Source organism: Rhizophagus irregularis, chromosome 2 (assembly GCF_026210795.1).
Source record: "Rhizophagus irregularis chromosome 2, complete sequence".
Classification (NCBI taxonomy): domain Eukaryota; kingdom Fungi; phylum Glomeromycota; class Glomeromycetes; order Glomerales; family Glomeraceae; genus Rhizophagus; species Rhizophagus irregularis.
In genome coordinates, this window is record NC_089430.1 from 4,815,162 (window position 1) to 4,830,689 (window position 15,528).

The 15,528-nt window shown below is 26.5% G+C and overlaps 3 protein-coding genes across 3 annotated transcripts; all 3 read right to left on the reverse strand.

The window, feature by feature from the left end:
* Window positions 1-5,641: 5,641 nt before the first annotated feature.
* On the reverse strand, window positions 5,642-6,095 carry OCT59_012396 (uncharacterized protein; the record flags this gene model as incomplete). The annotated part of the gene is made up of 3 exons (XM_066134427.1): window positions 5,642-5,813; window positions 5,900-5,944; window positions 6,091-6,095. 3 exons carry the CDS (start codon window positions 6,093-6,095, stop codon window positions 5,642-5,644), a joined length of 222 nt encoding a protein of 73 aa, XP_065989692.1.
* A 66-nt stretch (window positions 6,096-6,161) lies between these two features.
* Window positions 6,162-8,048, reverse strand: OCT59_012397 (uncharacterized protein; the record flags this gene model as incomplete). Its single annotated transcript, XM_066134428.1, has 12 exons — window positions 6,162-6,204; window positions 6,279-6,313; window positions 6,397-6,481; window positions 6,553-6,632; window positions 6,714-6,871; window positions 6,959-7,006; window positions 7,082-7,151; window positions 7,221-7,249; window positions 7,325-7,397; window positions 7,474-7,491; window positions 7,566-7,660; window positions 8,039-8,048. 12 exons carry the CDS (start codon window positions 8,046-8,048, stop codon window positions 6,162-6,164), a joined length of 744 nt encoding a protein of 247 aa, XP_065989693.1.
* Window positions 8,049-9,285: 1,237 nt separating this feature from the next.
* OCT59_012398 (uncharacterized protein) lies at window positions 9,286-9,819 on the reverse strand (the record flags this gene model as incomplete). Its single annotated transcript, XM_066134429.1, has 4 exons — window positions 9,286-9,335; window positions 9,418-9,488; window positions 9,565-9,607; window positions 9,720-9,819. The coding sequence occupies 4 exons, from the start codon at window positions 9,817-9,819 to the stop codon at window positions 9,286-9,288; spliced, it is 264 nt and encodes an 87-aa protein (XP_065989694.1).
* Window positions 9,820-15,528: the final 5,709 nt, after the last annotated feature.

The following is a 15,528-nucleotide window of genomic DNA, read 5'->3' on the forward strand; positions in this document are numbered from 1 at the left end:
CCAACAAGTTATAACGTGATTGAAGTCCAATCAATGAAAGGCCTAAAGTACAGTTGATAAATGAGCGTTTACTTAACATCTTTAGTTTCTACCAAGTAAAAGTAATTATTAAATTTCTACCTCCATCCACGTAATTCTGCAATAGCATTAGCTCGAGCGAGTTCCCAAGATGGAGTGTTGCTTATAGCAACATATAAAACCTAATATTTATTTTTTAATAATATTTCAGTTAGAGAACAAACTTATTTTGAATTAAAAACGATTAACGATCTCATAAATTCTTCAATCGGAATAGCAATGAACATATAAAATATCAACATAACTCATATTTAACCGTTTAAAACTTTCATCTAAATTTCTATAAGACTCTTTCGGTGATTTCCTCTTAAATATACATATATAAGTTGTCAATTAATTTGCCGTCCCTGTAAAAAATTTTTCAGACAAATGATCATGTGTCTGAGTTTCTTCGGAATAAAAACTAGAAAAATGTAAGTTTTTTCCAGAATTTTTTTTTTATAAGGACGTTATTCGGATTGAATCTCTTATCCTTTTGTATAGCACTAAGAATTAAATTTCAAATTTTGAAAATTATCGAAATTCAACTAAAATTAAAGATATTACATAAACAGTTTGTTGTAATCACAACATCGGATCGTTTATCGAAACATAATCACCGAGGAAACGTTCACTCTGAGTATTTTATTAATAAATATTATTATTGTATTTAACTAAAAACATTTGCCTTTTTATTACTTACTTCATGTAGGTATCTAAAGATAAAGTCAACTGATTGCGTAACTAAAACAAAAAAAAATTCCGCCCTTTTCATAATAAAGATCAAAAACTTTTTTCATTTCCTCTTTATTACTACCATATCCCTATTTATATAACGTTAAAATATTGAGAAATCATTTTTTTTTCTTTTTTAATCACTAATTCAAATTAATATTCAACTTACCCATTGTTCTCCAAAAGTCTTCAAATATATGTTAACAATATATAATGTTATTAAATATTATAACTAATTATTTATATCATAATTTTGGCAAATTTTAAAAAATGTTCTTATCGAAGTTTCAAGACATATTGAGGAACTCTTAATCCACTACGTCCCAATAAATCATAATCATCGAGAGCTTTACTAGTGGAAGTATCGTGAGTCATTTTCTTAAAATAAAAATTTTGATAACTTTCAAGATTTCAACTTTCGTAGTTTCGTAAGTTTTAATTATTTATGTAATTTGTATATATTTCAATAATTTACTTTAAAAACCGTGGCCTTTTGGTGAGTATTTCTGTATTTAATTCTTAGCAAATTTACCAGCGTTACACGGTTAATCAAAAGTGATAAAAGGTAAAAATAAAATTGAAACAAAAGAGATTTAAAAGTAAATTGACCAAGCAATTAACGTGTATATAAAACACAAATTAAACAAAAAAGTGATTGAGTAAATTGACTAAGAGAAATTTTGACAATCATACAGTATCTTGAATTGAAATTGGGCGCATTTTTTAGTATTTTTGGGTGAAGATGTAGTTCAAGTTGCGTCATTTGTACGGTTTTGACGTATCAAAATATTATTTATTTTTTTGTGCTTATCACTCTTTTAATTAACGGTATATACAATATATTTATCTCTCTTTGGCTTATTCTTCTAAAGTTTTCTCTTTTATTTAATTACAAGCATAATTATGATAGATGATTCATAATTTTTGGGATCAAAAATTTCACTTTTAAACCGTTAAATTATTATTTTAGCTGCGCCTTATAAATTTGTTTTTTTTTTTAACCTGCAGAACACCGATCTCACATGAATTATTGTCGAGACGAGATGTTCCGCGTTTGCCCATAATTTTTTTGATAATAGGGATCACTTTTTTTTAATCAAAAAGATAAATCGTTTATTGAAAACCATTTTATCAGAATTTTGGGCAGAATTAAAAATGGCATGAAACTCAGCCCGCAAATATTCGCTAATGCCGGTGCGGAGATGAACGTTACGTAATACATGAAACGAAAAACGAATTATGCTTGTAATAAATTATCGAATAAATTTACAGTTGCCCGAAAGCGTTTGTCGATTGTCGATTTTGCCTTGATTAAATTATAAAATTGTAAATATTAAAAATATTTATTGGTCATTTATCATCATTTTTGCAATCAATATTTTCACTATAATAGATAGAAGACAAACATTTCATTCTTATTGTAATTTCTAGTTGTAAGAATTACGAATTTTTATAAGTTTTCTAAATTTTGACATTTTACTTACCGTCCAAGTTCCAAGAACCCTATGAATCTAATTCCATAGGGTCCCAATTGTTAAGAACAATAAAGAGCGTACTCAAAAGGGTCGTCGTTTTTAAAAAATTTTCAGTTATTTATGATTTCTTCTATTTTATTTACTTTACTAAAAAGTAAATAAACGAATTTACTTATTTCATTACAATTAGGACAAAACTTTGGAGGAGTTTTTTTTATCCTCTTGTCAGAACGAATTTTTTGAACGTATGGGCGGTATGGCGGTGTTCTACCAGTTTTTGTCCATGATAATTTTTTTTTCAGTTGTTTACCAATTTAATGAGTTAAATGGATGTTTGAATACCTAACTCCGATTATATTGGTATCATAAAAATTGTATCGAATCTTTGTATTATCCGGCCGGTAATAAATAATGTTAATTTTTGATTAGTTTATGTATATTATTTTAATAATTACTAGTAATTAAAAAATTTTATTTTTTCAGGTTTGAAAAAGAGGACCAAAAATAGAAAAAAAAAATGATGCGATCAGCCGCAGTATATCGGAGGATTAATTTTTTTTTATTTCCAGTTTTTTTTTCATTGTCAAAACAATTGTATTGTCAAACAATTGTATTATGCATGATACTATACTCCCTAACTATCTTATTATAGTCACTGTGTATTCGAAAAAGTATTTATATACCCTTAATACCCCCTTTTTTTTTCATCATCTTTTTTTTCGTCAGCTAACAATATTATATATACACACTATACTTTCGTCATTTTTTTTTTCAAGGTCTATCTTCTTTTCTTTATTATGTCTTCTATCTCTTAGGCCATTTTCTTTACGTCTTCCTTTAGAGAGTGTGGGTTGGGTTTGTGTGTGGTTATATCATATTTTTTTTCATCTTTTTTTTAGGACTATCTTCTCTCTATCTAGGTTTTCTATTAGGTCTTCTTTTAGACTCTTTTTTTTGTTTTGTTGTCCTTTTTTTTATTTCATCATCCTTTTTTTTGTTTCGTCCTCCTTTTTTTTAGTTTCGTCCTTCTTTTTTTTTGTTTTGTCATCATTTTTTTTGTTTTGTTGTCATTTTTTTTTAGTTTCGTCCTCCTTTTTTTTTAGTTTCGTCCTCCTTTTTTTTTAGTTTCGTCCTCCTTTTTTTTTGTTTTGTCATCATTTTTTTTTAGTTTCGTCATCATTTTTTTTGTTTTGTTGTCATTTTTTTTTAGTTTCGTCCTCCTTTTTTTTTAGTTTCGTCCTCCTTTTTTTTTAGTTTCGTCCTCCTTTTTTTTTGTTTCATCATCTTTTTTTTATTTTTTTACTTCATCATCATTTTTTTCGTTTCGTCATCTTTTTTTGTTATCTTTTTTTTCATCTTTTTTTTAGGTCTATCTTCTCTCTGTCTGGGTCTTCTCTTTATTAGGTCTTCTTTTGGCCTCTCTCTCTTTAGGTATGTGGGTTGGAACTCGCAAAAGGTTGAACAAGATATATGAGAGTCATTCCTAAAAAATAGGGAAGGTTACATATATCATTTTTATCTAATATTAAAGGTATGTTGAACTGTTTTCGTAAAGCTATCTGGTGAAGGTGAACAAGTGGATGCAATGATCAAGGAAGTTACGGCAATCTTGTGAGCTGGCAGGTCTATCTATGATAACTCTGTTAACTGACGGACCTGGCTGAGATACGAATAAGATCTTCTCAGTGTTGAGGTCTACTATTCCGCAATGAGGAATAGTTATGTGCCTTCCTCAACTTTGACTCATGCAATTGATTTGTTCTCATTGAGGACTTTTGAATTCAGAGAACTGGAAGCGCTTCGTGGCCACAGTTTTACTGTGAACGTCCTTCTCTGTTTTCAGAATTTCTGGATGATAACAAATCTCTTGTGTGTCCAGGAGAGATGTCAGTGAACGGACACAATAACCTAAAGCTGTGTTTTTGTAAGTTCTTTCAAATAGATGCTTGTAGCTATACCTTTTATTGTGCAGTTTTCAGGAACGGACGGTGAAAATATCGACACTAATATATAGGAAGAAGATCCGGACTGCTTCGTTATGTTACTTGATACTTTAGAAGGATACTGCCTCACGTCACTACCAGATAGCGGGATGAAATTCGTACTTAGCGAGAGCTAACCATCCTTTTTAATTTATAGATGTCCCACAAGAAATTTGTAAGAACAACATTTAGTTATAATGAAGTGTTGGATGATGATTCTGAGGGTCATGTGATATATTATATAATATAGAGTTGATTCCGATTTTAAAATCAAATATTAATTCAGATGCAGTAATGCAGTATCATTACAGGGTGAATTAAAGTAGTAAAGTTAAATTCTAAGGTAAATTAAGAATTAATCATCTGCAGGTTAAGTATTCGCTTATTTCAGCAAGAATAAATAGTATTGACACGAACAAATGTTTAAGATTGATTATTGAAAGATCTCTTACGGTAACATACAAAGAAAAAAATTAAAAAAATAGTAAAATTTTTTTGATTGTAAGAAAAAGAACATGATTTTAACATAAATTTTACCGTACTTGTAACTGCGTACATATATCGATGATTTGTAACTATGACTTCATCACCATCACTGCCACTATTCGTCTGAACTGCATGTACTAAAATTTAAACAAATATGATATTTTATCCGTATATACCATAGTCAATTATCATCTGAGGCTGAAATTAATAAAATGATTCGAGAAACTTTATACCGTGTATGCAGTATACATATTTTCTGGAAATATTTGTTGAACATCTAATGAAATTTTTGAAAGGTCATTTTATTTTCATGCTGAACAAAATTTTTTCGTCAACGTCTACATTTTTAAATAATTTTTAGCCATACCGATCATTTCATCTACCTAACCCGCTTAAACAGATCACTCGTAAATACCACGGCCTTTAATCCAATATCAAAAGAAAAATTCTATTCGAAACATTCTTCCAAAGAAGCATTTGAAAAAAGTGCAATATTAACTAGACCAGTAAATAGTCTGAACACGAATGATGACAATAATAAACTGATCTAATTTATAGAAAAAATAGTGAGTTATTGGATAAAGGAAAATCTGGAAAATAATGAAAACAATGATAATAAATAAAACTATTGATAAAAATAATATATATATATAAAAAAAATAAAAAAAAATTTCCCAAAAATGAGAAAACCTTCGGCAACGTCTTCAGCTTAAAAATAATAAAAATAAAAAGAAAAAGAAAAATAATATAAAAGAAAATTCAGTAAAAGTCACTGGAACGTCATTTCAAAAGAAGTAAATTCTTCAAGAGGATCGTGTCAAAAGTTCTGAATATTTTATTTTATTGAAGAAAAAATATATTTATAAACAATCGAGAGAAAACAAAAATTGAGCCTTGTGAAATAAATTAAAGATTTATTCTTCCAAAGTTACATGAAGTCGAGATAGCTTCAAATTTACGAGGCACTTCAATGTTTTTTCCGATGAATCTATCATAATTGCTAACAAACGAATTAGGGAATGGAATTTCAGCTGGTTTAGATGCTTCATCCAGTCTTTTCACTTGTTCAGGCGTCAATCTGATAATATTAGAATTTTTTTTTTTAATTTACGTTAGTAAACAATTTTTTTTTTAAAAAAAAAACTTTCAAACAATTATACTCACTTGAATTCAAGTGATTTAAGATTTTCTTCGAGCTGAGTAACTGTTCTAGCACCAATTAAAGGAGAAGTAATTCCAGGTTTTTGTTGAACCCAATTAATATTCAATTGTTGAAAACGATTAAAAACTATAGTTTTAAGATTAAATACCACCTGAACAGGAGTTCTGCCAGTCTCTTTTGAAACAGTAATTACTTCATCTAAAATCTTCCAATTTTTTTCGACTTTTGAATGATCTGCTACTTTATGACTGCGATGTTCCGATTTTAAGTTAGCAGCTGATTCTCTCGTATGTTTCCGATAAGAAAACTATTATGAAAATAATTAATATTATGAGTATGATATTATAATATAAAAAAAAAGAATCAATAATTAATAATTACCCTTCGGCAACGGCACCCCACGGAATAATTCCAACCTAAAAGTTTTTAAATAAATATAGATTTAGTAACTTTAGTAACCGTACATAATTCAAATAGAGTATAATTTTATAATACATACATCAAGTTCAGCACAAGCAGGTTGTAAATCAAATTCTAATGATCGATCCAATAAACTATACCGCGTTTGAAGTCCAATGAAAGAACTAAACACGTTTGATGAAAATGTATTAACTTGAAGCCCATCTTTAATATCTACAAATCAAAATTAGTGTACCTCCATCCACGTAATTCTGCAAATGTATTAGCGCGAGCGAGTGCCCAAGATGGAAAATTGCTTGCAGCAACGTATAATACCTATATATATATATATATTTTTAATAATGATATTTAGAAAAATTATTTCGAGCAAACATTATAAAATAATAGTTTATTTACTTTTCCACTTCGAACGGCGTCATCTAATGATCTCATAATTTCTTCGATTGGAGTTCGAAACTCATAAACATGAACATATAAAATATCGACATAGCTCATGTTCAATCGTTTCAAACTCTCATTAAGATTCTCCACAAGACTTTTTCGATGATTTCCTCCTATGTATTTAACAGTTAAGTTACATTTATTATCAATCAACATAAAAAAATATTTAATTTTGTATTATGAATAGTCTACTAGCTCACCTAAATTCGGATTGAGTCTCACATCCTTTTGCATAGAAGTTGTATTACCTAAGAATTAAATCTAAAAAATTATTGAAAATTCAAATTTGAAACGACATTATTTAGTTAATTCATGGTTCATACACGTATATTTTGTTGCAATCACAACATCGGATCGTTTATCGGAAACATAATCTCCAAGGAAACGTTCGCCCTAAATATTTTATTAATGGACATTAATATTTAGTTAACTAAAAAAAATTTTTTTTTTTTTATTACTTACTTCACCATCATTATAATTGCAGGCAGTATCTAAAGATTTGCGTATTATTAAATAGGAAATTTTCTATAACATTAAATCAAGTGATTGCATAACTGAAAAATTACCAAAAAAATTTCCGCCTCTTTCGTAATAAAGATCAAAAACTTTTTTCGATTCTTCTTTATTAGCGCCGATTCCCTATTTTGAAGTGTTAATATTCAGAAATTCAGAGATCTTTTTTTTATCATCAATTCAAATTATATAAATAACTTACCCATTGTTCTCCAAAAGTCTTCAATGTATAGAATATGTTAACAATATATGTTTTGTCAAAGATATTTATTTAGCTTACAAAAATGATCTTACCGCAGTACCAAGACATAATGGAGAAACTCTCAATCCACTACGCCCCAATAAGACATAATCATCGAGAGCTTTAGCGGTTTTAGTAGACGAAGTATCTTGATATTCTCAAAAATAAATATTCTTAAAATTTCTTGTGATTTATATTTATATATAAATGTTTGCTTGTTTCTTTTTTTATAAATTAAATTAATTGTGATGGCTCTTTGATTTTCTGGATAATTCTTTGCCCGAGTTAGCTTAAAAAAATATGAGCAAAGTAACCAAAATGATAAATTTATAGAAATAAAAATGTGACATAATACTGCCCTTAGTATTGGTTTTTGATGACGTTGGAATTTCTCATTGGCTTGAGACTTAAAAAAAAATGGTCTTTAGAAACTTTCATCGAAGGAATTCGAAAGTGGGTAAAGTGGGTTGAGATGGCTAATATGGTTAATATGGTTAATATGGGGAAACCCTTAATATGGTTTCACAGAAAAACATGATTGAAATCCAATCTAAACAAGTAAGGCTAACCACATTTACCATACTAGTAAATCACCAGACTTTCCTTTTTTTCATCTTTCGTTCTATCATGAAAAAATTTTTTAGACTTAAACCTATTTATAAACTCTCAAATATTTTATTGAATGTCTCTCAATAAACTTTTTATTATTTTTCAATTTTTCATCAAACTAACTGTAGCATTCGTCATAGAAATATTTTTTTTTATTTTCAGTGCGATTTCAGTTGGCAGCAGGTTTAAAACTTAATTTTCCCCGAGCTTGATTAAAGTAAATAGCCTTTGGAAGATTAAGTGAAGTTGCCCAGTAGACCCGAAACTACTTGTATCTCTATTTTATAATGTTGGAGTAATACTCGTGATTTAGGTGAAGTCGCTCAACAGTTTTCATATATATTTGGAACAAAATCCGTGTAGAAATTAGCGTATTAGCGTAGCAGTACTAATTTTTTAAAAATAACTAAGATATTTTTTGTAATTATATTAAAGGATATTTTAGGACACAGTATCTGGTATATTTAAATCAATCGCATATAAAAATTTTTAAATGTGAAAATCATCGCTGTAACTATATATCAATCTGATGTGACACCAATTTTTCTAAAATCAACCCTAGTCTGATGATCTCAAGCTATGTATATGTAATCTTATCGGATAATTTGACGGAATCCGTCAAATTATTCGCCGAAGCGCAGTCTTTTAAAATTCTTTTCAACATAAAAAAATTTTTTTATTATGAAAAAATTAGACTGGGTGAAAAGGATAATCCAGATATAGTAGTTCGTTCAATCCGACCAATTCGACCAATGCGCAGAAGATAAGTGACTTTTTTAGAAATTTTTTAAACGAGACTCCACGAATTCCTTTTAAACGTTTATTATATGTAAGTAAAAATCATTTGATTCGGATTCGGTCATAAGAATTTTAACACGCTATCAAAATCCTACATTTTTTCATGAATATATAAGTAGAAATGAATTTTAATTTTATACATGAAACAATTCTTTCGAAAAACTTAGTTCAAGGTACGATTTAAGGCCTTTCTATTTGTTAAGATTTTTTATTTTAGCTGCGCCTTATTAATTCTTAATCTTTGCGAAAATAAGTCATTTTCACCAAGACTAATTGCAATCATTGAATAATTAAAAAAAAATTATATTTATATATAATTAAAATATTAAAATAAAAAATATATGATATTTATACGAAATTTTTTTTTCATTTCATTATTGTTTTTGATAGATGGGAATTAATTTTAATGTATTTTCCTAAAAAAAAGTAAATAATAAAAGTAAATAATAAAAGTAAATAATAATATTAAAATAAATTTTAATCAAATAAAATATTTACCATTATTTTCATAAGAATTAATATTTAATTCTTCAATATTTCTCTTAGTTCCAAGTACGTTTGATTTGTTACTTATATAAAAATTGTGAATTATTTGGATTTAAATTATAAATAACTTAACAAATATTTTTTTTATCTTTTAAATACCTTTCGATATCTATGTCAAATTCTAGCTCTTTTGAAATATAATCTATAAAAAAAAAAAGTAATTTAATTAATTTGATTTATTCATCGAAAAAAAAAGATGACTTTTATTTAAATAGTTTAGTACGTATTATTTAATGTAAAATTGGTAGATGAACATTTAGAAATGTAAGAACTTAAAGGTCTACTTGTATAAACAGCTTTTGGATGAGGTTTTTCACTAAACTTGGGACCAAGCTTCTTTGAGTCTATTAACATTATCCTTTTAAATTCAGCTTGATAAAATTGATAAATAACATTTCCTCCAAGATTCCATGAATAACAAATCTTCTCAATCTCATATATAGAGGGTCTTTTTTGGGATCAGGATCCCAACAACTTTTCATTAAATCAGCATAACATTCTGGTGTATCTTCTGTAATTTCAGGTCGTACACTATCAATAATATTAAAAATAAGAATATGATCATGTTCAACATTAGCAAAAGGCTTACAACCTGTTGTAAGTTCCCACATAATCATACCCAAACTATAAATATCAGATTCTTTAGAAAATGCAGACCCTTTAAATATTTCTGGTGCAATATAAGGTATCACACCTAGTGTTTGGATCCGAATCCGGTTTGACCCGGGTCAATCCAGATAAAGTGCGATTATCCGGGTAAAAACCGCGGTTTTATCCGGATTTCGTCGGATTTTATCCGGATTGCAGATTTCGGATAAACTGTTGTATTTCATGAACTAATGATCAGAACTTTATGATTTATGGCTTGTTTGAAAGCTCTTAGTGTTACAAATACGATCATAGTACTCAAATTTGTTGATAATTGGATTTAATTCCACCTTTTACAAAATTAAAGTTTTTATCCGGATTGAGTAATTATTTTATCCGGATAACGGTTTTTATCCGGATCCAAACACTAATCACACCATAAATTTCATTATCCGATGAGGTATCATTTGCAGATCGTGATAATCCTAGATCTCCGATTTTACAATTTACGTAATATTTGCTTGGCAAATCTACCACATCTTGATGTATAAAATTTGCATTATGAATAGCCTCAAGTCTAAAGTAAAAATAATGAATTTAAATTTATTATCGTGAATTATTTATTAACCAATAAATTTAAATAATAAATACCCAATTAAAATATTAATTAAAATATGTATTTTCTGTTGCCAATTGATTTCTGCAAATTACTTTTGTAAATACTTATGTAAATCTCTTTCTGATGCATATTGTATAACTAATATATAATCATTCAATTTTGGATCTTTTGTAAAACCAAATGTTTTAATAACATTATATATAGATTTATAACAATGATGATTTGTTTTCAACTATAAATTTCGATTAGAATTAAAATATTTTTAATAAACATTAAGTGAATAAATGTAAATTATTAAAATATTTACCTCACTCATAAATAATTTTTAGCATATTGAGAGTTTTTAAATCTTTTTAAAATGACAAGCTTATCTCTATTTTTCGTATCATAATTCGTTAAATATTTGGAACCATCTATCAAAGTTGCTAGATATACAATACCAAATCCTCCTTCTGTTATTTTTTTTACATTTGTAAATTGAGAATATGATATATATTTCATTAAAAAACTTTACCACATAAAGAATAATCACAAATTTTGGATGGAACGAAATATTTATCAATATTTTTTAAATCGTGAAATTGATATAATGACGATCATTAAAATCACAAATCAGAAAACCGCAATCATCCATAATAAAATGTCTATAAACTGTCAAAACATTATATTGAGTTTCGTTATAATACAAAAAAGACTCATTTTATTCAAATATGGTTTTCCGTAGTAGTTAATTATCATTAAAAACTAAAATATTATTTTTTCATTCTTTTTTTTTTTTGAGATCCATAATAAAAGTTCGTGATTTCAAAAAATTAATACATAGGACTTAATATAGTACTGTACTTATAAAATGAATTAAATGTTAATACATGTGATAAAAAGATTTCATATCCTTGTTTTATTAACTAATGGTTTATATCGTAATAATCTACTGATTTTACAAGAATCAAGGAAATAATGATTAACAAATTAAAGATTTTAAATTTTTTTGTTGATTGGATTTTCTCGCTTACAACTAAGGACCAGTTTAGAATTCTTTACTTGAATATTCATTAATGAGTTACTATCTACATTAATAACATTATTAATCATATCCATATTTATTTTTAATTTCAGCATACAGTACATAGATTAATTTTAAACGCTCTTTTTTTAAAAAAAAATTGATCACATGGCCGGTCATGTCGATCATTACATAATTAATACGAACCAAATTTTTTTTTGTTATCCAAACTAGAAGTTAAAAAAAAAATACACGTGATTTTATATTTTTTAACGTTAGATTAATAATTTGTCATTATCTTTTATCCTCTAATTTACTGGCGAGAAATATACTGTTAAAATCAAGTGATAAGCTAAATTTACGGGGTGGTTACTTGATGTCATACCAATATCCAATCCGAAATTTTCACAAAAAATATTTCTTTTTATTTTGTCATAATTTCAACATATTACACTAATATATAATTTTCTTTATTACATACGCCAATTTACTAGTGTGGATCTAATAAATAATGTCAAAGATTGCAGTTAATTATTGTACGAAGAGTAATATAATAACACTTTAATGATTTATAGACAAATTCATATGAGTTAGAAATAATAATACTTTTAAATATATCTAGAGCTTCTGGTCAGATAATTAATATATTTTTAACACAATCTATTATTAATGATGTCCAAATCTCAGATTATGAGAATCAATTGCATATAATCTACAATCTTTAACATTGATTGAGATTTACATATTTTACAGTACATTAATAAATTAAAATACAAATTCCATTTTTAAACTCAGGTCTTTATTTATTAATATTGTGAATAATTATTAATTATAAAATCATATGGATTAATAATATATAAATCAGAAAATTTTTTAACTATAATATTATGTAATTTAAATTCATTTACTTCGTTTTTTAAAGTAAATAATTCAAAATTTGAATCATTATTATCAAAAACCAAATATTTAACCCTTTCCTTCTTCATAATATATTTCTTTATATAAAATAAAACTTCATCACCTTCATCATACAACTTATAACTAATTACTAATTTCTTAATAAAAGTATTTTGTGAATTTTTTAAAAATATTTCCAGATCACTTGTATTAATACAGAGTCCTAAACATAAGTATTCTAATTTAGAAGGAAGAATCTGTCCTAAATTTTGTAATACACTTGAACTTAAATCACTTAAATCAGTATGATCATTAAAAAGGTCCACTTCAATATTAATATAATTAATACTATGTTGATTATTTTCAATTAATTGATATATATTATTATTATCAGGTGTACCCGTTTTAAAATATCTAATCTTTTTACAATATTTTATAATAAATTCAAGTAATCGTTGTTTTGATTCACTATATTCTCTTGTATCACTCCTTTTAAATTCAAGATTCTCTAACCAATTACTAATTTTCTGTACAAATAATTGTAATGATTCAACATGTAATATTTCATCCATAAACAAAGTTCTCAATTTAAAAGGTTTAATGACCTTAATAATTTGTTGAACAAAATCTGAATTTAAAGAATTACAATAAAAAATGTGTATAGATTCTAAAACATTCAATTGATCAAAAACCTCTTGTAAAATATTAATTATATTTTTAAAATCAATGAAATAAAATATAATTGTATTTAAAGTATTTGAACAATTAGAATTTTTTAATGCTAAAAATTGGTTATATATCATATTATATTCAAATGAAATTTTTTTAAGATTATGTTGGGAAATTATTAATTGTGATAAATATTTTTCAACTAATGATGATCGATTATAAACACTTATATAATGAAAACTAAGAACAATCGTTGAGATTGAATTGCAATTAGTAAATAAAAATTTCAAAAATTGTGTAAAATTTTGACATGAAATATCTAATTTTAATTTTAATTTTCGGATATTGTATGTAAAATTCAGATTTTGTAATATCAAGTCCGTAATATTATTAAAATATTCAAGGTTTGACATTACTTCAAAAGAATCTAAAATTCCTTCATTTTCAATAAAAACTTTCAATAATAACCCATAAATTAAGTTTACTAGTTCATAATCATGGTTTTTATCCACTAAAGTATTAAAAATCCAACTCTTAATATTAAAAACAACTTCTCGTGTATTTAAATATTTAATAAAACTAGGATAATTAAATAATGTACTTGATGGAGATAAATTATAATTAAATCCATATTCATTTAATTTTATTTTGTCATCTTCATTTAATTTATTTAAGTAAATTTTAATGAAGTGGTAATTTTTGGAATAACTTATTGGAAATGGATTTTCCCATAATAATGGAATTGCTAAGCGACACCATAATCTATTAACTAAAATACATGAATATAATGTTGAAAAATCTTTTCTAAAATATTGTATAATTTCATTTGTTAATTCGGGCAATTCTCCTGAAAATATTTTTGAGCATGCCATGTTGAAAAAGGAGATTGGACTTTCATTCATTTCAAAATGAAATAAATTTATAAATTTTCGGAGTTATACAATTTTCCAAAAATAACGTAAATCATTCCTTTTTTTAAGCCATCCATTCCTATATTATCTACTATTAAATTATTACCGTGGCGCAGTACAAAATTAACACATGCTTGGAACAGCAAATTTGGAAGTTTTGGATTCCTGTCGGCACCAATCATTTCTTTTTGTGATGGCGTTATTGATCAGCAGTCTCCACGAATTGATAGCACAACAGCAGGTTTTTTTCAGCCATCAAGTCACGAGACCTGGATTAGAACTAGATAAAATGAAGCCATGTGTCGATCATCATATCCTACTGGCGGGATCTAACCATGGAGTGGTTACGGGAAGTTCAGATACTAATTGTAGTTCGCATGACTTGTTAATTTTTATTTTTGAAAAGTAGCACTAGTTGTAGATAATTTTTTTTTTTTAGTTTTATATTTTATGTATATGTTGATGACTTAGTCTGGTGTACTATTTATTGTAGATAAATTGGTTAGTTATAGGGTTATCATTAATTTAGTTAACTTTTGCCTCTATGCATTTTATAAAATTATGTATTGCTCTTCGTATATCATGATAATAAATAAAATGTGCTGCTAATTACATAAACTATTAAATTATTAGGCTAAAATGTTACACTTTATATTGTATATATTTAATAATTGAAATTTAAAGTCTTTTGTTAATCTTTTTTTGTTAAATACTAAACCATTTTTGTGCAATATTTGTCATATATTATATTAATAATGGTGTAGTTAGCCGAAAAATTCAGCCGAAGGCGCAGTAAATTTCGGCTAACAACACCCAGCCGAAAAAAATTCATGTTGATTTTAAATATTTTATTGGTTCAACATCTACTATTTTCGGCTGAATATTTTCGGCTAACTACACTATTATTTAAAAAAAAGTGTATTTAGCCGAAAATATTCAGCCGAAAATAGTTTCATGAATTTTTTTCGGCTGGGTGTTATTAGCCAAAAATTTACTGCGCCTTCGGCTGAATTTTTCGGCTAACTACACCATTTATTAATAAAAAATAATAGCAATAATAATAAAGTAAATATAAATACAATGTTGATGTCATTCTTGATCAAAACTTTAATACTTGAAGATTTCATATTCATTATATCATCATTATTTCGAAAGTTTTTTGAATCGGGAAGATTAATATATAGCATCAATATATTAGTACATATTAGTACGTTTTATAAAAGATTATTATCATTAATATAATGATATTTCGCCAAAATGTTTAACATATTAGGATTAAGAATTTGAGAAAACTGAAAGTATGATTCAAGCAATTTTAAAATGTGCAATGTCTACTCCTGTCAGGACTTAGAATCGTAAATATTACCTATTATTTT